Source organism: Meleagris gallopavo, chromosome Z (assembly GCF_905368555.1).
Source record: "Meleagris gallopavo chromosome Z, MGAL_WU_HG_1.1, whole genome shotgun sequence".
Lineage (NCBI taxonomy): Eukaryota > Metazoa > Chordata > Aves > Galliformes > Phasianidae > Meleagris > Meleagris gallopavo.
In genome coordinates, this window is record NC_139435.1 from 40,596,216 (window position 1) to 40,622,361 (window position 26,146).

General features: G+C 39.9%; 1 protein-coding gene across 3 annotated transcripts in view; it reads right to left on the reverse strand.

The window, feature by feature from the left end:
- The window catches only part of GOLM1 (golgi membrane protein 1), a 34,829-nt gene that overhangs the window by 3,232 nt on the left and 5,451 nt on the right, over positions 1-26,146 (reverse strand). For all 3 annotated transcript variants that reach the window (XM_085213181.1, XM_085213182.1, XM_085213183.1), the window contains exons 4-10: positions 24,305-24,484; positions 11,930-11,984; positions 10,720-10,822; positions 8,311-8,449; positions 3,905-4,034; positions 2,394-2,681; positions 163-276 (exon numbers count right to left, since the gene is read on the reverse strand). In XM_085213181.1, the coding sequence (XP_085069307.1) occupies positions 163-276; positions 2,394-2,681; positions 3,905-4,034; positions 8,311-8,449; positions 10,720-10,822; positions 11,930-11,984; positions 24,305-24,484 (1,009 nt within the window). The remainder of the gene's footprint in view (positions 1-162; positions 277-2,393; positions 2,682-3,904; positions 4,035-8,310; positions 8,450-10,719; positions 10,823-11,929; positions 11,985-24,304; positions 24,485-26,146) is intronic.

Sequence of the window (26,146 nt, forward strand, 5' to 3'; positions counted from 1 at the left end):
TTCAGTAATGCTATGTAACAACACATCATACTCAACAGTAGGGAAAACTGGCTAAGAAAGAGGAATTACCTATCTGAACCTGTTAAAGTATAAAACTCAAAATATCATCATAGTACTTTGCAGCATATACTGCTTCAAGTAAAATATTCTTTGTTTATTTACCAGTTTCAATGCCTGCAAGTGCAGCTTGCTTGTCTGTTTCTGATTCAGCTTCATTCTCATCTAAATTGTAGTCAACATCTTTGTCTTCATTCAGTGCTTCACGTGCTTGTTGGTCTGGAAAAACATTACAGTTAATTTGTTTTACACAGCAAAGATAAGTACTGCAAAAGAATCTATGATATAATTTATTTTGCTGGTGAGTGAGTTTCTGTTTAGAGAGTGAGTTTTAATATCTTTCCTTCAGAATAGAAAACCTTTGCTGTCAACATTGTATTAAGAGCTAGATAATAATCTTTGGGAATTGGAAGTGTAACAAAGTTCAGCCAGCATGTAAGTGGACAAAAGAAAAGCATTAAGCAATTTCACAATACATTAAGTGACATCTAAAGAAGAGTAAGACTTGAAGATTATACTGAAAACCTGACTATGGTGTTGCTTTTAAATGCGTTAACACTTCCTTTGAAAGGCATCTCAGATACCCCCTCCTTATTTTGGCTTGTGGATAAAGCTTTGAAGATGGCATGAAATGAATATATGAATATACTAACTTGGCCTTAAAATGGTTTTCTATAAATGATTTTCTTCACTCTGACACTGTCCTGCCCCACATGGCTTCATCTTGAGCAAATTTCACTACCTTAAAATTTCTTAGTATAGATTGTTCAGAAGAAAATTACTTCTGACTGCAAGAACCCTACCTTTACTTTTTCAGTTAGTCAGGCAGAGAAACCATAATGATCAGTTAAGAGAAGAGTCTCTGGTTCTCAAGAAGGAGAACCCTAAACAACAACTGATTAGAGGAAGGCTTGAAAAATTTTAGCATTATATTGTACACGTTTAAAACATCAAAAATACTTTCCAGTAATAGACCTAACTGTCTCAAGCTTTTAAAACTAGCTTTAAATGAAAAACAGAGAATGCTTATAGAATGTAGAAGAAGTCCACTTCTGCTTCCTTACAACCAAAGGAATCCACACCATAAGGTATATTATTTTTGCTGAACAATCAAGCCTAAAGAATATTGTGCTGTTCCTGGATTCAGAGAACTCTGACCTTCCACAGGCTGCACTGCAGGGCTTTCTCCTGCACTAGTTGTTGGATGATTTCGCTATCTGGTTTTCTATACCTCAGTTAAAATGAAACATTTGGCTTGTATAGTCACATCTCATTGGAGAACTGCCTGCTCTGGTACGTATCTTTTTGGTGCAGTTGGAAAAGTGTTACTTTGGCAGTGCAGATGAGACAGATTACTTATCCTTGCCAAATTATCTACTCTACTAATATCATATAATAATGCATTATATAAATGCATTCATTGGATTATAGAACATAAAGAGTACTACTTCTTGTTTACTGTCCATGCTACTGATTCTGCTTTGCATCAATACACAAGGAGCGTACACATTTCCCCATTCAGAAGAGCTGGTAGTGAGGTAATTAGGATAATCTGGTGGAAGATGGAAGACAAGCTGGAATAAGTACGGAAATAGCAAGAAACTGATCCTTCATAGCGCTGCAAGCTTCTACTGCATCAGAAAATTCTACTTTGTTCCGTGGAAAAGTTGCTAATAACCACAATGTTAGGAGCACCAGCCTGCACACATGAATTAAAGCCCACCTAAGATGGAGTTCCTCAAGTTGCCTGGTCCAGATTCTGGTCAGATTTAGACATCACATCAATACTCAGCATGGTACAGACATGGTCACACATGGTAGAACCAAAAAACTGGCACCTTTGCCAGTAACTTCCAATTTGCAGTTTTGCTGACTCGCAATAATAAACTTCAGATACCTGAAGTCTCAAGCAAAGGTTTGTTCATGCCAACATATTTTGAAATGGGTAGCTATAAACTGACAATCTACAAAATATTCTATCCATCAATGCTTTGTATGCACAGTATGTTGCATCCTTTCCAAACATGTCATATTCTTACTAAGTCCCAATACTGAAAGGTTTCTGAGAGTGAAGTCCCCACATTGTCTGCCTTGTGCAGACAATGGAGAGAAGGACAGAACAGCTAGAAAAGTGACGCACGGGAATCCAGACTGGAAGCTCCACATTGCACAAACAGAAACCTCAGTCATTATCCACTTGACTGTGAAGGAGTGCTGAGGATTGATCTTTAGCCTCTCACTTACGAAGCCTTGCATTAAGTCTAGCTAACCTCCACCACTATTTCAGAAATGATGCCCTTTATTCCCTTTCTTTCAGTGTGCAAGGTGTTACTAACCAGCCTGTCCAGGAGGCGAGTCACTCTGCTTAGCATCATAGTTGAGGAGCTGCTCCCTCTCCACCTCCTCGTCAGCAATCTGTTGTGCAGCTGGCTGTGGTGCCTCTTGCTCAGCTATGTTTTTTCCATCTTCAGCTGGATTCAGTTCTTTCTCTGACTCAGGGGGCATCTCCTTATGGCCTGTGCCAGCCATAGCCAAACCCTGTGGGCGTTTCAGTTCAATGGAGAGCTTCTCCTCCTCTGCTTTGGAGTCCTCTTTTCTGATGGCAGCAAGGCCATTTGCTCTTTCTGTGAATTATATTGATGATTCCAAATTAAAAAAAAAAAAAAAAAGAAAAAAAAAATCAGTAGCAGCATATGTTAAAAACCTTGAATAAACGTTGCTTCATTTTTCACATTCCATTCTTATTTTTCTTTCAATCACATCAGATTCAAAGAGAAAGACTGAAGACAGTCCATACTTTTTGAGTATGAAAGCTAAAGTATAAAACCTACAAAGTCCAGCGTCCAACATCACCAGATTCACGCTGCTACCTACTTAAATGTTTGTATGTGGAGTTAAAAAATAATGGTAAAATTAGGTAGGTGAAACAGAGCAGTGCTCTATTAAAACTTCCAGTGTTGTATGTAAGCATCAGATTTCTAAGCATTGTACGTTGTTATTAACAATATAACAGATCAGGTGTTCAAAGGTAGCTCAGGACACAGTGGATACATGGGCAGACTTTCAAGTAAATGAAGCCTGTTCTCACTTTTAGGTGTGGAGAGAATGCAGAGGTGGGCTGCTGCTTTCAGCAGGCATTACCACATCACATATCTGCACTTTTAGCTTAAAAATGCCAGGATAAAACTCACCTGAATAAACTAAACGGAGTTGTTGCTGTGAATTGCTAGTTCTCTAAAACTACCCCTAAGCCTGCTATTAAAGATAGCACAAAAGAGTAATTTAATAGAAAGTTGGATTTCTCACATGCACAGTACTTTGTGAGACTAGTGCACTGAGACATCCATTCAAGTCAATAGATTGTGAGAGTTGAATGCCAAAAACAACCATGGCTTACCTGATCTGATCTCTGATTTCTCTTACTGTCACTTTGCTCAATGACAACACAGAAAGCACAGGAATGTGTTTGCCTAATGCCAAACTTTCAGGTATTTGATAGGGAGGGGAGTGGGCTAGAGGTACCAAACTTACTAAACAAGTAAATTTAAAACATACTTAAAAACTTTTGCATGCAAAAGCAAAATATTTTCTCAACAGTAAACGAGTGATTACAAGCATTTTTATTTTGCTTTAGAAGCAATACATCAATTTCAATATAGCTGAACTAGCAGAAGTGGCAGTAATAAAAAAACACTTGGACAAATTACTGCAGTTAAAGGACAGTTTATTATAATTCAGTCCACTGCTGTCATTTTTTTCCTTCTTGGATACAAAAATATTTTTAGTGCTCAGTTAAGTTGCAAACTTTCTTACTCAAGTTCCTAAGATATCAATGATTTTATCTCACCATTAGGCTGCAGAGCATTTGTCCTTTTCACTGTAGGCACTGCTTTTGGCACATCTTCATTGGCTCTCTGCTGTTCCAAATCAGTCTGCTTGAACTCAGGTTGTTTCGGAGCTGACAACTGACCATCAGCCTGTAAAGTGAATGCACACAGACATATATTGCTTTGAACACTCAGTCCTGGATTTGGAAGGTGAAATTTAGTCAGAATTCAGTGGAGGAAAAGAAATCTAAACACACTCAAATAACTGACCTGAAATTTTTAGTGGTGATGGAAGTACCATACAATCCTGAATAGGCAGCAATGCTTCTATGTAACAGCACAATAACACTACAAAAATCTAACACCTTTTTTTCTGTCTAATTGCAGCTGAGAATACTGTTCTTGGTTAGTGTTTCCTGTTATTCATCAAGGGTCACAGAACCATAGCATCACATATTTCTCTACGGTACCCCTGCTACCACACCAGGGACAGCAGAGCAATAAAAACAGATGGTATTACTACTGCTAGTGCAGGAACAGGTAAACTGAGTTTGGACATAATCAGCCAATCATTGCTGTACAGAACTGGAATAAATGTTGAATGTAGGTTTTAGAGAAGGAAACAAAAACAAAATATCAACAACTAGACAACATTATTAGGAAGACCAAACTTAAGGATGTACTGAATACTGGTACTTGACTGGCCTTGGACTCTGACCTGTGAGATATGATTAAAGATTAATGGTTAAGATGTCACAGAATCATAGAATCATTATCCACCAACCTAAAGATCTTTCAACTAAATAATTACAATTCTCTATGTGGTCTTTACTCATATTAACTCTTAATAGCTATGTGTTAATTCAGTTCACATAAAAACTGAACATGAGATGTGCCTGGAGCTCATGTTGCCCTATACCAGCACAAAACAAACAAACAAACAACAACAAAAACAGACTACAATGTCTGTTTTTGACAGACAAATGACTACAAAGTTTGTTCAGTGTACATGTGCCCAGCTTGATTAAAGTTTAGAGCAAGTATTCAGGTTGCAAGAGGACAAGAAGCTGGACGTGAGCCAGCACTGTGCACCTGTAGTCCAGAAGGCCAACAGTATCCTGGGCTGTAACAAAAGAAAAGTGACCAGCAGGGACAGAGAGGGCATTATCTCCTTCTGCTCTGCCCTTTTGAGGCCTCACTTGCACTACTGTGTTCAGGCCTGGGGCTTCCAGCAAATACGTGGAGCTGTAGGAAAGGGTCCAGAGGAGGGCCGCTAAGATGATCAGAGGGCTAGAGTACCTATGAGGGAGCTGGCTTGTTTAGCTCAAAAAAGAGAAGGCTCCAAGGAGACTCTCTACAGCCTTCCAGTACTTGAGGGGAGCTTACAAGCAGGAGGGAGCCCAACATTTTAAACAGTCTTATAGTGGGAGGACAAGGGATAACGGCTTTAAACTAACAGAGGGGAGATTAAGCTGAGATGTTAGAAAGAAGTTCTATACTCAGAGGGCAGTGAGGCCCTGGCACAAGTTTCCTAGAGAAGCTGTGAAAGTCCCATCCCTGGAGGCATTCAGGGCCAGGTTGGATGGGATCCTGGAAAGCCTGATCTGGTGGGTGTAGCTCTGATCTGGTGAATGTTTATGGCAGAGGGAATTGGAACTGGGTGATCTTTAAGGCCATTCTGTGATTCTATGATGATTCTATGTATTCATCTTTCCAAAGATGCAGAGAGAAAAGTATACAGACCTACAGAGAGAGACTTTTTAAATAGCTGGCACTACACAAATCAGTAAGCAACTTTATGGTGTAGAAAGTCATACCATCCACAAAAATCTTCCTGTTCCAACTGTTAGTAAACTGTAACTGCTTATTGTTCTAAGCAGGTCAATAAGTTACTAGGTTGCCAAATCTTCATGTGGTCATTTGGTAAAACATCTGCAGAAATAAGTGATCGAATAACCAAGAAACTGAAGTTGAAAAGGATGCATATGTCACTGATTACTTGCCTATTTTGAAATTGCTTAAGCTAAGTTAAAGCCAGGGAGATCTAAAGACCTTGGGTCAACACCTCTGAGTCTAACATCAATAAACAATTTAACACCTCAGATTGAGAAGTAATTACTACCACAGAAGATTTAGTAAAGTTATTGTGATAAGAGTATTCAGAAGTCTGTCCTTCTTCACTCATTAAAACATAAAGGTACTATATTTAAATATTCCTCTTGGTTTTTTTAGACATAACTGTCTCTGCAGTACAAATCTCTAGAGACTGAAGATAAGACTACTTTCCAGTTTATGCTGGGGCACACATACTTATGTAAAAATATCAAGCCTGAAATTAATAGCAACAATTCAGCCCTTAATTAGACATGCAATAAGCCTTAAGCTGTATTATCTTAAGTGTTCAACTCAGTAATTTTTAATGATGATGTCAAATAAAAGCATGTGTACGCTACAAATTGAAGTGGTTGGTCTTCTATCTGAAAAGATAACTGAAACTTGTTAAAGATGAATTAATATACACATTTTATATTCTTAACCTAGGAGTACACATCAATACTCAAAAGACAGAACTATAAGCATAGCTGTGTATTTATTAACTAACCAACAACCCACCTTCTTTCTCTGATTTATTTTAACACTGACCTTTCTATTACATAAGCATGTGCATTTCGGAAACTCAGCATGAAAAAAAGAAATCACAGTAGCTGAGCCACTGTGATCTGTAAAAATGGGAATCATTCCAGCTGAAAACATACGCAGTGATAAATAACTCAGCTTTTGCATATGCAAAAGTTGCAATCATTGGGCAAACAAATAACTGAAAAAGTTACAACCTGACATACGAAATACTGCCATAGATATTAGGGAACACAAGGTAACTATTTTGCCTGAAGCTCTATCAGTAGTTCTTTGAGCTGGGGCCAACCCATCTGTAGATAAAAAGGACGACAGGTAACCTGCAGCCTACTCTGAAAAAACACTGACTTCAGACATGAGACTTGTTGGACAAGAATACAGGTGTCCTGCAGAGGGAATTCAGCCAAACTTCCTAGCTTCTGGAATTGGTAAGTAGACCTCATCTGGTATGAGTAATGTTAATGAGAATCTGATGCAAGACAATACCAGAAATTCACTTGCCCATCTCTTTAGTATGCTCTTTCCCATGTGAAGTTTATAAATGGTTTGTATTTTCCATCATCCAATCAAGCAAGACACATCTGCTCTACGAAGTCTCCCTGCCTGTGTCCAAATGATGGGCTTGTTATTTTTTTGTTTATCTGACACTTCACAAAAATTACTCAGACAAACAAGAACTTTTCCCTTTCTTCTACAGAGATAGAAGAATAGCATTCACAGTTTCTAATGCTTCATTCTTCTAGCAGCACTCATACAACACAAGGCAGGTACTACCAAGACTGTTTTGCCTTTGCAGTGAAAGCTGGCCACTCAAATAGTCTCTACTGCAATCACATGTTAAAGTTTCTGTCACAAGTGCTTGTGGTCTTGAAGAAAAGGCACATTAAATTAAATTACTGTAAGTATAATATACTAGTTGTCTCTTTATCTGGGGGTTTTGCTGCCTGTTTCCATGGCCATCTGTGGCAAGCTTAACTACTCAAGTCCTATCCCAGATTTAATCCTACTTTACTAAAGTAGTATCAATAATTTACATGCCAAGACAACACAATCATATGAAATTTATTTTTCTCAGCATTCCTTCCATCCTCCACAGCTCAGGAAGAAAGAGTGTGTGGGCACACAGCCACTGCTGCTGGCACAGGGCCAACCCCTGTGGCAAGCCCATGCTATTCCACTAGACTGTGTTACATACAGCAACACTTTCTGCAGCTCCTTCATTCCGAGAAAAAAAACAAAACTCTCACTCCTGCTGTACAAGACTGAAATCTGTATTCCTCTGAAAACTCACAGTACTGCGATAAACAGCTGAACCCCAAAGTCCCAAGTAAAGAGCTGTGGACTATAGCATTGTTCTTCAGGCTTTGTGCTATTCTGAAGTGACTGATGCTAAATTTATCCTCATCTTTAAACATATAACTTCAATACACAAAGCAATACACAAAAAGTCCTTCAACAAAGTCAAAAGGAGCTGTGAGCCAACGCTCAGCAACACAAATATTCTTGAAATGGCTTATAACCACTCTCATTCTCTCATTATCACCTCTCAAATTCTGCCTGTCTCAGAGGACAGTAATAAGGAGAACAATAAAGACCTCTCCAGGATCTCTGCCTTGTTCTGTCCCCAAGTTCACTCAATTTCACATAAATCAGAAGCATTCAACTGATGCAAATGAAAGTACTAAAAAGTTTAATGAGACACAATATTTTAGCTGGAGACAGCAAAAAGGAGGAGAACCTCTTAAGAATTACAAGGAAAAAGATTTAAGACAAGATACTCCTATCATACCTGGGTGCTTCTTTTTGAATCTTCTAAGAAGTCCTTATTTTTTTTGACTTGTGGTACATCACTGTCTTTTTTTGATATCTCATTTATCCTTTCTTCACATTGTTCTTTTAATTCCTTCATCTGGTTGATGCACTGTGACCTGGAGAGAACATGAACAAGTGAGTAGTTGCAAACTTCTATCCATGTTCAAAACTCTCTCCTAAAATTTCATTTTGTAAAATTATTTTCTTTGTTCCTTCACTCCCCCCTACTTCATTATCTTTTTAATTTTATTACCTTACAATCTTCTATTCCCTTCTGAGACCTAGTGACTAGCAAATCAGATGAGGCAGCTGTGCGGAACACAGTATGACATAGGGGAAGAAAAGCTTACGAAGAGAACGGATGGACCTTGAGTAGTCCTGCATGCAACACAGCTTTCTGTTGCCTGTTGAACTGAAAACATGAGACTCATTCAAAAAATAATTCTGCTGTGATGAAACCTGAGAAAAACGTGTTTTTTGTACCACCTAAGTTAAATTTTGTTCTTAGGCATTACGCACGCACAATTTTATCACTGCTTTCTACAGCACAACAGCCAAACTGACTAAAAATGTGCAGTTTGCGTACTTGAAAAAAAAAAAAGAAAAAAGGCAAAGTTCAATTCTATAACAATACTTTTTTTGACTTTTTTTGCTAGGCAAAATGTACTTGATATCCAAGGTGTCATACTCTCATCCATACAATTCCAAGTCCAAGGAAGTACCACACATCTAGCATCCCTTCCTGCCATAAATGAACTTTTAAGTGCTACTAAGCAAACCTCAGGAAGATAGTGTAGCTCCTCATCTGAGAAAACTGCTTTTGTGGATTACCAAGGAGAGACAGCAGAATATGGTGCACCTGCCTTAAGACTAATGGAAGGCAGATGAGTTGACTACCTAACCCCTGTTCAGTCCTGTTGGCATCCACGCTGACCCTGGCAAACCCATGCAAGCAGTATGATTTCATCACCATAACTTTATCTCTTCAATCCCTGCTTGCTGTGATCCTGCAGCTGATCCCTCCAGATCTAATCTTGTTCAGTGAAATGAGATGTACTTGAAAATATTTCATGGACAATAAGCCTGAGTTTTCAGATGTCAGATTTACTACAGTAATTTTGTATCACTTTTCTACACACATTTATCAATCTAGTAATTCAACGATTTCTACTCATGTGGAGCACAACTGTACAGCACATACATGCACTTATGAATTCACTTACTCTTGATGACCTCAGCCCTCAAGGAAGATACATTCTTATCTAACCAGCAAAGAAGATGAACAAATGTCCAAGAGTTCCAATTATGTTATGATCCATAACACACACGATGATGTAGTGTACTTTGAGAGGTAAAATACCTTGGTTGGCATGTAAGTGTAACGCAGCTTAATAAAAGGTTGGTACAAACTTATTTCTTCAAATTCCTTTTATGTTAAAAGTCCTTACTTATTAGAGTTCCACCAATACAACACATCCAATTCATCTCTTTTAAAAGAGTAACACCTTAAAAAAAATAATAATTGTATAATCAACTGACAATCCGTAAGTATCCCAAAAGCAAATCCTTAATTCTTAAGTAGTTGGGATAGAAGGGAAGAAAAAAAAGGGAATTTTGAATTTTCAAGTTTGGCTTGCAAAATACAGGTTCTTTGATTGCCATGTTGAGCTTTTAGTCAAAACTCCTACTATATCTAACAAAAATTTGAATGTTGGAAAAAATACATATTACAATTGTATGCCTGATGGAAATCCTAGGAGTATACAGACGTGTGCTGGTTTTCTATACCTAAGCACAAAAGGGGAGAAGCTGAGGGACAAGAACATTACTAAACAGAAAGAACCTACAATAAATTCAAATAGCAGAAATACGTGTTAGTGTACAGACACTGATAGGTACTTTTATTCATCAACCTGTGCCTTTCAATTCAGTGAAAAATTTCAACAAAAAAAAATATGACTAAGTATGAAATGCACCGCAGAACCATAACTCTAACAGAAGCTTCCTGTTTGACCCTCCAACAACTCCATGAGGTACAGCCTCTCAAAAGCATTTTTATATCTTAGTTTTTAAACTTCTTCATTGCTTAGCCTGTTCATGATCCCGTTCCCCCCATTTCTGAATTGAGAATATAGCTACCCTTCTCCTCCTGCACTGGAAGGAACATCCAGAAGCATGGAAGAAGTTTATGGATATGGAGATGCTGTTCAATGCAAGGTGTGTGCTCTTCTCCAAGATTAACTCTGAGCAATTCAGAAGATGTGTGCGGTGTCACTTCCACCTTAAGATGGTATAACTACTGATAGTGCTAAAGCTGTCACTAGAATTCTTAGGGTTATAACCAAGTCACTTACAACTCCAGAAGCATTGTTTAGATAGAACTTACAGGTCATATGAGAATTTTCTCTGAAGGTTAGTCTGGTTCTTCTGAAACTGGTAAACATCTAGCTGCAGCTTTCCATACTCTGTCTGTAACTCTTTCAAGTGTTCTGATCATAACAAAATTAAAATATATATTAAAATATACACATATATTTACCTAGATATATTACAACACATATATCAGACAGCAAACCTTACTGTAAGCACACTAGCTCTATCCATTTCTCACGTTCATTACATTTTGCATGCAGATGCACTGACAATTGCTAAATTGAAAGATGAAATGAAATGAAAGATGGAAAGGACTCAGTAAGATCAAATACCCTCTCAGCTGAATAGAATAACAAAAGCTGCATAATGTAGATTTTGATTTCCTTTTCTTCACAAGGAATATTCTAGCTTGTTTATAAACTCTTTGTCTCCTAGGTTTCAGCCCCAGAAACCTTCTGATATAGGAGAGAGAGAGATTTATCAGAATGTGGTATGAAATAGCATTCATATTAATTAGCTACCAGAAGATGTGTTTACAATTCTTTCCTGAGTAACACAGAGTTTACTGTTACATTCCTCAGGAATCTATGATTTGGAATTCTCTACATTTTTTTTAAATATCTGAAGCATCACTATCATGCTTCATCATTATAAATGGCTCCTGACAGAAAGCTTTCTATGAAGACATCAGAAGAACTGGCAACATATTTGCTTGTTAATAGAACTTAAGATTTCTTTCTCAGACTACTGGGGGCATACATTGTTAACAACAATTTTGGAACACCAACATGAATTGAAACAAATTAGATTATATATTTTTTTTTGTCTAATACAAGTTTGCTAATTATCTTGGTGCTAAAATACATGACCAAATACCACCTCAGGGAGGAATGCAAGCATATGTGATAAAAAGTGCAATAAGCTAGTTTTATTTCGCATTGTTTTTATATCATTAGCAGATAAGGGTCAGGAGTCTACAGCAAGAAGTATACAGACAAATCCCTCTGGTATTGAGGCATATGCAGACTGACAGTTCACTGAACCAGAACTATGTAAATGCAGAATTGAAATCACAGCAGCTCCTGCACATTCCCCACAGCTTGGAGAAAGGCAGCATTTTCAGAAGACACCGGAATAGCTCAAGTCTTAAAAACAGCATATTTAAAAAGAAAAAAAGAAAGAAAAAAAAGAAAAAAGCAATACAGGGAGGTATTATGTCCTACCTTGTAGACTCTGGATCAATCGTTCGTTTGTTGTGATGTTATTTATCAGCACTGCCTGTAAGGAGCAAAACAGAAAACAATGGTTTAACTGCAAAGGCCCGGAGTTACCATTAATGTTATAAGTAACACCAATCAAAGCACTTGTAATAGGATTTTTAACTTGAGAAGTGCTGTGTTACAGATGAAAATAAAACTTTATTCGCTGTACTAGAGACTTATTATTAAAACCAATGAAGAGTTATTTTAATTCAGATTTCTGAGTGTACAAAGATATCACATTTATATTTACATTTTATATATACATTTAAACAAAAGCAGGAGGAATGTAAAGAGCCCACTGCTAAAATTTCTTTATCCTGGTTTAATCTCATAACAGTCATGGTCAGATTCACTGTATTTACCCCTTGAAGGAAAACAGTGTAATACAGCTCACTGCTAGCTCCTGCTCACCAGCAACAGAAACGCAAGAATGACCCAGAAAGCATTAGCCATGGAAAGAGAAATACAAACTCTAAAAGCAGTATGAAGTCCCTGCCTCGTGTCATATTTCTCACTAGCCAGACCCTTGCTTTGATAAGAAAGCCCTGAGAAATGTACCTCTCATGCTGCACTCACTCTCACTCTGAAAAAACATTCAATATATGATTATGATTTGTCTAATTTTTCCCCATCTCTACCAAATCATAAGTACTCCAAAACAGCTTAATAATAGCAGAAATAAAGCAAGCCTAAATGAACCCTCAGCAAGTTTGCAGACGACATCAAGCTGAGTGGTGCAGTCAATAATTGGAAGGGAAGCTATCCATAGGGACCTGGACGGGCTGGAGAAGTGTGCCCATGAGAACCTAATGAGGTTCAATAATGCCAAGTACAGGGTGTTGCACTTGGGTCGGGGCAATCCCAGGTATTTATACAAATCGGGGGAAGATCTCCTTGAGAGCAGCATCTTGAGAAAGACATGGGGGTCCTGGTGGATGAGAAGCTGGACATGAGCCAGCAGTGTACACCTGCAGCCCAGAAGGCCAACTGTGTTCTGGGCTGAATTAAAAGAGGGGTGGCCAGCAGAGACAGGGAGGTGATTGTCCTCCTCTACCCAGCTCTTGTGAGGCCCCAATACTGCATCCAGACCTGGGGCTCCCAGCACAGGAAGGACGTAGAGCTCTTAGAATAGTTCCAGAGGAGGGCCGTTAAGATGATCAGAAGGCTGGAGCACCTGCCCTGTGAGGAAAGGTTGAGGGAACTGGGATTGTTCAGCTTGGAGTAGAGAAGGCTCTGGGGAGACCTCATTGTGGCCTTCCAGTACTTGAAGGGAGCACACAAATGGAGGGGCAAAGGTTGCTTACGAGGGTGAATTGTAATAGGTTTTAACCTGAGACAGAGGAGGTTTAGGTTAGATATTAGGAGGAAGTTTTTCACAAAGAGGGTGGTGACACACTGGAACAGGTTGCCCGAGGCAGCTGTGGACGTCCCATCCCTGAAGGAAGTCAAGGTCAGGCTGGATGTGGCTCTGGGCAGCCTGGTCTAGTGGTTAGTGACCCTGCACACAGCAGGGGGTTGAAACTAGATGATCCTTTTCAATCCAGGCCATTCTACGATTCTATGATATTATTCTATGAAAATAATTCCTCTGAGCCAAATGTCAAAAAAATTCAGATTAATCTTTAACACTCAGAAAGCTTGATGCAGGAGTCTTCTCAAAGACGAGATCCACTCATGAGCATCTGTCTTATGCTTCACTACAGTTCTCTAGCTCTCAACTTCCCTTCTCTCAGGAAATATGTGTACTCTACAGGTTTCTGAAGTCAGGATACATTGAGTCCCTGGCTTCCCAATGCTGCTTCTCAAGTTGTGATGCGTACTCACACTCGCATCACTTTAAAGGCAAAGAAATACTTGCATTCATTCTGTCTTCCTATGTCATGCTGAGACACTGACAGCACCTATTTTCTTGGAGACTAACACTAATAAGTACCAGTTGGTTAAAAAGGAAGTGTTCAATTAATCCAAGCATACACAGAACAGAGGCGTGAATTTGTCTTTTGTCAACCTTTTAAAAAGTTCCAATCCAAAGAAGTGGTCGTTCATGTCTTAATAAAGAGGCAGTCTTTTTCAACTCAATAAAAGAAATATTCCTACAGCATTCCATACATACAGTCAGTCCATGAACACTGTTGTGAAATATCAAGAACAAGGGTCTTAATTCTTCATTGAAAAGACACAAAGAGAAACAACACAGAAAGCAACATATTTAGGATCAATCAACTCCTCTCCTTCTCAGTCCTCAAAGGACAAGGTAAAAAAGGTTCTGGATCTGTCTTCACTGCTTAATCGCAGAAAGGCAATTTATGTTTCAATGGAAATGTAAAGTGCTGCTATTGCTTGCTCAGCCTAATGAGGCTGCTCCATGATCATCACCGGCAGGATTTTCCTTATTGGGGTTAGTCAACCATGGCCATTACCAGAAACTGTCAATGGAACAGAAGAACAAGTACTATAGTTTGATACAGCCATTTTACATTCATACATATTTCTGTTCATTTGGTTGTTTACTGTTCTTTAATGAACCCCTCTGGCACTAGAACCATTTACTTCATTTTGATTGTGAAGCACACAAGTGCTGGATGTTCAGCACCTTAGGCATGGAAAATTCTCCTTAAAATATAAAGGAAAAAAAATTATAGATCTTAATCTTTTGGACAACGTAAATAAAATTGAATGAAACTTCCATTTGACAGAGCCACATCTATCTCCCTGAATTTGAGGGTAATAATCCAGGAAGGAATCACGAAAGTCCAGCCACCTGTTTAATGTGAGCAGGAAATGCTGCTCAGTAATTTACAGGGCAATGTTCCAACTGCCAGCTCCCTACATAACTGTATCAATAGCTTCAGGCTTTCAATTCTTCCTCCTGCCAGGCAAACATTAACTAATCTTTGCCTCATACCTGGGAATTAGGCGGGTATTATTTCATCATATTTTTCAAACTGCAAGGAAGCAGTTAGCAAACACACACTGAAATTCAGACCTAAGAGGAAATTTACATTTTAAATCCTGTTCAGCAACAATACCTATAATTCCTGACAGTGATTATTCAGTTTTGGTGAATTCAGTATCTCACAATACCAAAACAATCTGTGAGAGCCAGTTGTAAATAGAGTAACTCTGTAAATAGAGCCAGTCGTTGTACTTGCAATACACTTTGCAAAGAAGTCCTCGTCACTATGAGATAGGAACAGTCAGCCTCCTGACTGGAGTCACTGTTATGGACAGCAGATCTTCAGAAACCAAACCAAAAGCCATGCGGCTATCAGCAGTGATTAAAAAGAGACCTTGTTCCAGCTGGACAGCAAATATTTTACTAAAATCTGCCAGAGATATGTATCATATACCAAAGAAGATCTACATAAGTCATATTCCTCTTTAGAAGCACAAATGTTAAAGGCATAGGTTTAAAAACACCACAAACAGAAATACCTGCATGGTGGTATTGAGATAAATCACCCCAAAGCACATGTATTTTAAATACATATTCTGAGCTACATACATGCATTAAAACACATAATTAGACCAATGCCTTACACAACGGTCTCCTTAATCACTCTCTTGGGGGGAACGACTAGCTTAGCTCCTTCAGCATGGCTGTCTATGGCTTTTGATACCACCATAAAACCAGCCAGACCCAGCACACTGATGTATGTGTTTTCCAACACTAACCAAGCATAGCATATCTACTTATGAGAGACTACGATGGAAAAAGGTATAGTACAGCAAAGCAGCTGACATGAATAAACATTCGTTTCAGAGCTAAAAGCAGCGGAAAGGGATTTGGAACTCATGAGGCACAGCTCTCAAGAGAAGAAAAAAGCAAGCAGCAGTGTCACTAATCCAAGCTCAGGACAGATGCAGTTTTCAGCTGCCCAGCCTCCCGAACAAAGTGCTGGGAACATAGCAAGCTGCAGGGTGAGGCTTGCATACGCGAAACTCACACAAATCAGTACTTGTAATAACCAGGGAGAAGATGGGCAGCTATATCATGACCAACACAAACTGATCTGTGTCCCTACGGCAGACAAAAGGAGCAGTTTATCATGCACACTTCCAAGACAGTAGCACAGCCCAAACGAGGGCTTGTTTATGTCTTTATGATACATGAAACTGTCTTTCTCTGTTTCTGCAAAGAACAGAAAATCTTCTCTACCACTACATTCTTGGCACTATCTCCAATTCTTGTCTTTTTCTAGTCTCCTTTTTCATCACTTTGGAATAATTTTTGAAAAAGTGGGAACTATTTCAACCAGCCACAAAGAGCCTTTTTCGTTCCAAGGCATCAGATTCGTGGCTAAGCACATATCAGTATGTAAGGAAAAAAGAAAAAGAGTTCATAAAAATGATTCCTTATGAAAATATTTCTCTTTTAGGCTGGTCCCTGTGGAAAATGCTCATAAATACTTCAGTAGAAGCATCTCAGTTGAAGAAATCTGAAAAAAAATCTTGAGCTTGAATGGAGCAGATATTCTTCATTTAAACATATTTCCCACTGAAATTAGTTCCATCAAGAAATCAGACTTTTTCTTCCTTACATTCTCAGCAGAAAAAGCAGCTGAAAATCTGAAGAAGAAATTATGTTTGCAGCTGTGGCGCAGCAGCAGGCAGACTGGAGACAACACTCCTTTTGAGGTTACAGGACTTCTGTGAACACTGCTATGTTTAATTAGAACCCCAACACCTGGCAGTATATAAACTAGTATTCAGAGTATTCAGTATAGTGGGTGCAACACTGCTTTAAAACAAGCGCACACAGACAGCTCCTTATTTCCACAGCAGGCTTTTTTCTCTCTCCCTCTGGCCACTGCCACTCCTTTTGAGCAGAGCCTGCACTCTACATGCCAGCAGGTGTTTTGTCTCAGAAGGCTGAGCTGGGAGCTGAGATCTTCTCAGAGGAGTGATGAGAACAGCTGTGAACAGTGGTAAAGGACATCAAGCAACAGTGCCAGCCACTTCTCTTACAGCAAACAAAGCTTGCTGTCCCTCCTCAAGAAAGCAAGATGTGAGCTTGGGAAGAATTACAGAAATCCAAACTGCAAAAGTACATACTAAGAATTAAACATGAAACAGATTACAAGTATTGTTCTGCTGCTCCACTCTTCAAAAAACTATTGTGGGTTTGTGCAACCCAGAAGCCGCGAGTTCTGAATAACAACCATGCAGGATATTGTTTTGCTTTAGAAAATTGTTTGTGGATTAGAAACAGCCCCTCTGCACTCCTGATTCTTTGTCTGCTGTTACTGAGAGTTCTTGTAAGGTCTCCTGATCTCTTCAGTCTACTTCTGTATGGATTTCCAGAAGCCATTGGCCAAATCTTCAATAATTCAAACAGATTTTTTAAAAGCAGTATGCTGACAGAAGTGTTTCATACATACTCAGACATGAGAGAAACATGATTTCTTCTCCGAAGGAGTAGTGAAGCATTGGAATAGCCTGTCCAGGAAGGTGGTGGAGTCACCATCCCTGAGGCGTCCAAGAACCGCATGGATGTGGCACTGGAGGGCATGGGTAGTGGGCATGGTAGGGAAAGGTTGGTGGTTGGACTAGATGGTCTCAAAGGTCTTTTCCAACCTGAATGATTCTACAGTTCTACAATTGTGAGAGCAATTACCCAGGATTACATTGCCTCAATGGATTGTGAGAACATGGGATATTTCACACTCCAAGAATCTTCTTCCTTCTGTACCCTTGTTCCTAAAGTAGAACAGAGGCAACTGAACTAGAAAAGAAGGCAGATATAACTAGTGATAGTCGCACTGTCTCTGAGAATTACTTTAATCTGGAATGTATATTACTGGTATATTAGTTTAGCACAAAATTAAATTAGTCGCATAATTATCATATGATCAGCATTATGACCATATCCTTATCCATATTATAATCAAAGTAATAAGATGCAGTGATCACTGATGAAGTGAAATTAAGATGGGTCTCAAATCTAATTTGAGAGTTACTTTTGCTAAGTACTACTCTTCTATATCCAGAGGCTCTATAACTTCCCCCCAGAAAAGAGGAAGCTTTCTGACACAAACCAATCACTTCTACAAATCAGCTAATGGCCTTTCCATTTTTCTTATTTAAGGACAACAATGAAAATTAAACAAAATCCTGTTTATCATGTAAAGATCTGTTTAGCTACATTTAGACAGTTGTGTTAACTTGGAAAGAGAGCTGAGACACCCAGGGTTTAGATTTGCATTAATTCCTCCTGGACTGGGTAAACACTCCCTGCTAATCTCCAGAAAGGGGAAATATAAAGTCCAGCTCAAGAAATGAATTTTGTATAAGTGGAAATATTGCATTCACTATCTGCCTTCAAGGTATCCCGGATTCCACTGGAATCCATTAAGCCAAAAACCAAGAATATGTGTTTGTGTATGCATACACATTCATGTACGTACATGTGAATTCAGAACACAGACATTAGCACGTAGACATTTAAAGACAAACACTGAAAAGCTCAGAAACAGCTTTTTCCTGTATTCACACCCCACTCTCATACAATCTCTGACCCTGAAGAGCATGTTCAGATTAAGGTCCTTAGCGAGGAAAACTACGCTCTCCTCCTCCATCATGATGGTCATATCAGGAGCACTTGTAATTTAGAGTAGATGAATCCATGCCAACTTGCTTATGGCATAATTTTTACAAATACAGTTTTCCAGTAAAACACCTCTCCGTACTCTTAAACTGCAGACCTGGGCAGCAAACATCTGTGTGGGATGTCCGTTCACGTGTCACAACAAGAGCAAGTGCACAGACTCGCATGCTCGTTCCAGCCTTCAGCCTCCCGAGACTTGTTCTACTCCAGTAACATGAAACAGAAGAGGAAATGAGTCCATAGCATCACTGATACCTAATGCTTTCTACAGCATCAGCTCCTGCGTTTCCAACAGCAAACTTTATTGACTATTCCGTTACTGAACACCACCTGCATTTCAGGATGATGGAAGAGAATGCACTTATTAGGTCATAATCATAATAAGCTATGCTAGTCTCAGCCCCACCAGTCCAACATCCTGTCTTTCAATAGCAGCTGCCAAAGGAACATAAAGGCACCATAATGCACAGTGTTTTCCAGCAGCAACTATTTCTGGCCCAGGAACATTTGGAGCCAGAAAACATCTTATCAGGCAGAGGGCAGGTGCTTCTCCAGTCTGTCCTATGGATTGTAACCATCACTGACGCCATGTAATCAGGTGCTGCAAATGAAATATGTTTGCAGCCTGAGAAGCAGCTCCTTCACCCACTGCTGTTTTCTAAGCCATTCTGCAATTTTTACCTGACCATTCAGCCCTGTTATAACAATATCATATTATCACATGGCTACACAATTGCTTTGATAGTGAGTGGTGAGTGTACAGACACTTCCAGTTCGAGGTGTGAATACACTAATTAGTCTTTCTCATCTCTGTAATGCCTCCTTCATACAGAAGTTCTAAGGGACACCAAAGGCAAGATTTTTTCATAAGTTTTTCTAAACCCTTCCCAAAATAATATATTCATCCTATGTCACATAACAAGATTGATTTTTTTTTTAATATTTCCTATGATTTTTCTTGGAAAAAAAACAAGATTTGATAAACAATAGTTCCTCTAAACTCAAAGAAAAAAGCAACTCTACCACAAGAAAAAATGATTGAGTGGTGGCAGTTGCAACTGACTAGTATCATGGTAATTCAAAGGAAAAAGTGCACATTGCTCTTGGCAAAAGGAAGCACTTTTCCATCCATGGAGCTTTCCTAGGACTCTTGGGTGAGTTCTTCTCACTAGCTCTTGATATTTGCCCATCATGCTAGTCAATGGAATTGTCAGTGGTAGACATCTAGAAATTCTTCTACCTTGCTAAAGGAAATTCTACTAGTGAAAAAGAAGCAGAAAATGCATTTGCTTTTGAAAAAGATTTTTTTTTTTCCCTCCCCTCATAAATGTTCTCTGCTACTTGCAAGACGCATGTGGAATGCAAAAGCATGCCAGAACAGAATGAAGGGTTTTACCAACCACCACTGAACCACAAATTAGACTCTGAGATGCAAACAATGGTACTTGCAAAGAGGACGCTAAAACCAAACAATACCCAGAACACACAGTAGCAATGCCTGCTACTAGAAGGGAGAAGTGACCACAGGTTTGAATATTGAGAAATGATTAAGCAAGCAGGGAAATGACGAGACTGAAGCTGTGCTCCGTGTTAAACAAAGGACTGAATGTGTACAATTGTCTTTGGAAAACAGCAATAAGCAGGTTGAGAGCTTATGGGTGAGAGTTAGAGGCCAAGACAAAAAAGGAAACCTCATGTTGGCGTTAACTACATGCCATCTGATCAGGAGGAGAACATCAACTAATTGCTCTTTTCTCAGCTACAGGAAACACCACGATCACAGGCCCTATTCTGCTTGGGGATATCAACTATCTTGACAAATGCTGGAGAAGAAGCTCAGCAAGCATCCAGGTGACTTAAAGGACAATTTTTTTAATCCAAGTGATAGATACTGCAACCAGAGGAGGAGCTTCACTGCGCCTGTTGCTCACCAACACAGATAGTCTCATTATTGGAGGGTCAAGATAAAAATCACAGAATCATAGAATCATCTAGTTTGGAAAAGACCTAGACCTAGTTCAACCATGTACCTACCACCACCATTTCCCCACTAAACCACATCCTTTAGTACAACATCTAAAAGCTTCTTCAACACCTTTGAGGATGGTGTCTCACTCACCTTCCTGGGCAGCTCATTCAAGAGTGCCCAACCATTCTTTCAGTGAAGAAATGTTTCCTAATATCCAACCTGAACCCCTCCTGGCATTCATGATCACAAAGGATATAGGCTGGGCAAAGAGCAAAGTGAAGACCTTTGGAAAAGCAAACTTTCACCTGTTTCAGGAACTTGTGAATGCAAACCCTTGGGAAACAGCCTTCTGTGTCACTGGAGCAGGAAAGTGTTGGCAGCTCCTCAAGGATGCTTTTCTTCAAGCACAAGAGCTCTTGATCTCCAAGTGCAAAAAATCAGGCAAAGAAGACATGAGACCAGTATGGCTGTATATTCAGTTATGGCTTAACTGAAGAGAAAGAAGGAAATGCATAAGCAGTGGAAGCAATGGCTGACTCACGTCTTGGGAACAATTTAGGAATGCTGTCTGAGCGTGCATAGATGGGATTAGGAACATCAGTGCACAGCTGAACTGAATCTGCTGACAGATGTGAAAAAAGGAACAATGGTTAGAAAAAGAGAAACAAAGAAAATGTACCATCCATGCCAGACAAATCAAGAGATCTAGTGATGTCAGACATGAGTAAAGCTGAGACTCAACAATTTTTTTGCATCAGTTTTCACCAGTCATCAGTTCTCTCTGATCTCCCACATCTCCAAATCTGAAGATGTGATCTGGGTGAAAGACGTCCATTCCATCAAAGGAGAAGACTCTCTTAGAAACCACCTGAGGAATCTGAATAGCCACAAGTCCATGCACCCACTTCTTCCAAGCCCAAGATCAGTGCATCCCTAAGAGCAAGAGATCAGGCAAATGTGGCAGAAGACCTGCATGGATGAGCAAGGAGCTCAAGAAACAAATCAAATGGAAGAGAAAGTCTACGGAATGTGGAAAAGGGGTCTGCCCACTTGGGAGAAATATAGGAACACTGTCACGGCATGTAGGAAAGCAACGAGAAAGGCTAAGGCCTACTAGGAATCAAATCTGATGAAGGAGGCCAAGGACAACATTTCTGTATGTCAGTAGGAAAATGAAGACGATGGAAAACATGGGCCCACTGCTGAATGAGGAAGGTGGAGAGTCTGGGGAAGGGAAGACTTCCCCATGGTTGAGGAGGATCTGGTCAGAGATCGTCTAGACAAACTCGATATGCACAAACCCATGGGTCCCCATGGGATACAGCCGTGAGTGCTGAGTCAGCTGATAGAAGTAATTGCCAAGCCACTCTCAATCATCTTCAAAAGGACGTAGAAAACAGAAGAGGTGCCTGACTACTGAAGGAAAGCCAATGTCACTCCAATCTTCAAAAAGGGCAAGAAGGAGGAACTGGAAAACTACAGGCCAGTCAACCTCACGTCTGTCACTAGGAAGGTGATGGAACAACTTATTCTGGATGTCACCTCCAAGCATTTGGAAGAGAAGGAGGTTTATCAAGAGTAGACATTGTGGATTTTCCAAGGGGAAATCACTGATCTGGTGGCCTTCTATTCACAATCAGCCGGGTAGGTGAGAAAAGAGCAGTGGATGCTGTGTAACTTGAGTAAAAATCAAGGCTTTTGACACTGTCTCCCATAACAGCCTCATAGGTAAGCTCAGGAAGTGTGGGACAGGTGAGGAGACAGTGAGGTAGATTGAGAACTGACTGATTGGCAGAGCTTAGCGGGTTGTGATTAGTGGTGCAAAGACTTGTTGGTGGCCTGAAGCTAGCAGTGTTCTCCAGGGGTCAGTGCTGGGTCTGGTCTTTTTCAAGATCTTCATCAGTGTCATAGATGAAAGGATAGAATGCACCTTCAACAAGTCTGCTGATGATACAAAATCAGGACGGGTGATTGACGCATCAGATGGCCTTGCTGCCATTCAGTGAGACCTAGCTGGACAGGCTGGAAATCTGGGCAGAGAGGAGCTCTGTGAGGTTCAACATGGGCAAGTACAGAGCCCTACACCTGGGGAGGAATAACTGCACACATCAGTACAGTTTAGGAGATGACCTACTGGAAGGAGCTCTGCAGAGAAGGGCCTGGGTGTCTTGGTAAACAACAGGTTGACTGTGAGCCAGCAGTGTGCTCTTATGGCCAAGAAGGCCATGGTATCCTGGGATGCATAAAGAACGCTGTAGCCAGCAGGTCGAGAGAGGTGATCCTTTTCCCCCTGTTTGTCCCTAGTGAGGCCACATCTGGAGTACTAGGTCCAGTTCTAGGCTCCCCAGTTCAAGAAAGACAGGGATCTCCTAGAGTCCAGAGATGGGCCACAAAGATGATGAGGGGTCTGGAGCATCTCCCTTAAGATGAGAGGGTGAGAGATCCCAGGATGTTCAGCTTGGAGAAGACAGAGGGGGGATCTTATAATGGGCAGGAGTCAAGTGGATGGGGCCAGGCCCTTATAAAAAGTGCTCAGTGACAGAACAAGTGACAATGAGGGCAAAGAAGTACGTCAGAAATTGCCTACAAACATGATGAAAAACTTTACTAGGAGGGTGACAGCACTGGAATAGGGTGCCCAGAGAAGTTGCAGAGCCTCTTCTCTGAAGATATTCAAAACTCATCTAGACACTTTCCTGTGTAGTGTACCGTAGGGAGCCTGCTTTAGCAGGTTCCAAGGACTACGTGATCTCCAGGGGTCCCTTTCAACTCCTACAATTCTGTGATTCTGTGACCTGATGAGGTACTACCCAAGGTACTGAGGAACTGGCTGACTTAACTGGCAAGTCACTCTCCATCATACTGGAGAAATCAGGGCAGTCAGGTAAAGTTCCTTGTGACTGGGGACTGACCAGAGAGGGGGTAGATGTCCCTTCCTTGGAGACATTCAAGGTCAGGCTGCATCAGGCTCTGAGCAACCTGATCTAGCTGTCAATGTCCCTGTTCATTGCAGGGGAGCTGGAACAGATATTCTTTAAAGGTCACTTCCAACACAAACAATTCTATGATTCTCTTCACTTGAATGTAGTCTGAATATCCCAGGGTATCTTTTTAACACCTATACACATTAAAACATAAATAACGAAACTATAACTTGCTTACTTTTTTTTAATCACACACGTCTCCCACTTTACTGAGTTTTGGAGGCAGAAGATTTGGAGGCCACAAAATTTACAATGGATTTAGAAATAAATATCAACCATTTATAACTACTTGGGAAAGGAATACAAACATATCTATCAGTGCAGCTGCTTCTCTTCCTGAAGTTTTGAAATGTTAGCATATAGGAAAGAAAGCCAGAGGTCAAACGAATGTAGCTCTAACAATATAGGAGGCAAAGGTATTATTCAGAAGTGCTATCACTTGTAGCTTCACAAGTGATTATTCACAAGTGATAATTTCACAATTAAAACCTGATGCAGTGCAGTAAGAAAAATCCAGATTTCAGCTTACTTCTGTTTCTTTCTTTCCCTCCCCCTAACACATTTATATTAAAGTTCTTCTCCATTACAAACACCTGAGCAAATCTTTTACCACTTTGAGGGCTATAAGCTGCATTCAGTGATAATTTGTACATCAAATATTTTGCCACACAAACACTAACTGTAACCCCCATTAGCTGGAGCAACGTTACTCTGTTGCAAAAAGTGTGATGGTTAACCACGATCTCATGGAACATTGTAGTTAGAAGAGTTCCTACCTTCTCTTCCCAATGTACTCTGTTGGCATTTTCCATCTGGAAGCTATGCAAGGACTGTATTTTATCAATTTGCTCTCGCTGCTTCTGCAGCTCTCCCTGGAATTCATTCTTCTTGAGCTCCACGGCGCCTCTCTCTGCTGCTGCCCTGCGGACCTTGCCTTCCAGCTCCATGATCCGACTCTGAGGAAGCAATAACAAGAGGCAAAGAGAAATGTTCTTCCTGTGAGACTGTTTAAAAGGGTCATGCTTTCAAACTTCACATAGGCAGAACTAAAATAAGTAACAAGTGAATCCGCTTTCCCTCTTGCTGGACTTTTTTCCAATACTTTCAAAGAATACCTAACCACAGAGAAAACAATAGGCTAACAATACTAATCTCATCAGAGTATTTTCTCAGATAGTGATGTCTTCCAGACACTGCCATGCACACACACGCACACACACACGCACACACACACGGACCAGTCTTACACAGATTTTTGAAACATCATATTCTGTAGTGGCCATCAAAATTTCATCTAAAGATTACAAAAAAAAGTACAAAGCCTTAGGCTAAAATAAATAAATAGATAAAACTGCACCAAAACATAAATCATAAAAAAAAAAAAAAAGAAAGAAAGAAACCACAATCCATGATCTTGCTGAAGTCCAAGGTCAAAATATTTTCCAAATGTCATCCAGGCAATCCAGACATCACTGCACTTCTGAGTGCTGATCCTAACCTTACACAGAGGGAAAATTCAACTCTGAAATCATGAAGAAGTTTTATTTTAAGACCAAGGAAAAAGTGGAGGAAGGACAACACTGTCCAACTTACACTTAAAATAACTGACATACAGCTGTTGCACAAAGATACAATGCTTATTTATAAGAACAAAATTATTCTTGACCAGTCAAAAAGCAGTGACAAGATGAAAACTCAAGATCATGATATACTGCACACAAAAACAAGGTAAAGGAATCAAGCCAGATGCTGTCAAGGCTATATATTTTTTATTTTTTAAATACTCATTTAGTTTTGCAGGTCATTGTCTCTAAACATTTTGTATTAAATTCCTCATGAGCAGTAAGAAAGAGTATAAAGCCAAAGATGGACGGAGGAAGGGGGAGGAAGACAATATTTACACAAGTATAAAGACCTGGCAATTCCAGGCAGACTATAAATGAATTTAGTAAGAACTGCAACATCTGCCTAGACTGTCAGAAAATTGATCAACTCTTCTTACATCACAGTATGCTGCATATTACTTCCTGCCTACTCTTCTTCATTGCCAGAGAGAGTGAGAGAGTGGAGAGGTGGGGAAAAAAAGGGAAAAATTATTTCTAGTTTAACTGGAAGATCAATGAAAAGCATTTATTTCATTTAGTATTAACTGGAACAAAATCATGCCAACAAATGGATAGGCTTACAGAGTTCAGAAGCTTGATTTGTACCTCTGGCTGTGCTTTTATTATACTCAGAGTGTTTGAGGACACAGAAGTAAAAGTATTTTCGTATCTTGTATTTTGTGGATAAGATACAAGACAGTAGAGTAATCAATAACAACAAACAGGACCTTATGCCTGCTGTGGATTCCTGAGACCAAGTCAAGCTGGTATAATTGCTTACTGATGTCTTATGTTCCTCCCAGCTGCTCCATGACCACGCAGCAAAACCTCAGTGGTGCAGACACAGCTACTAAGGGCTAGATGCCACCATGCTGAGGAAGATGACCTAAGCCCCAGGAGACATGACACCACACCCTCCCACCACTGGAAGACTAAGACATTCCCTCAGCTGCATGGCCCCAGACATGCAACCTGAATGAAGTAAGAACATGGGGTGAAATAGGAGTTCAGTTT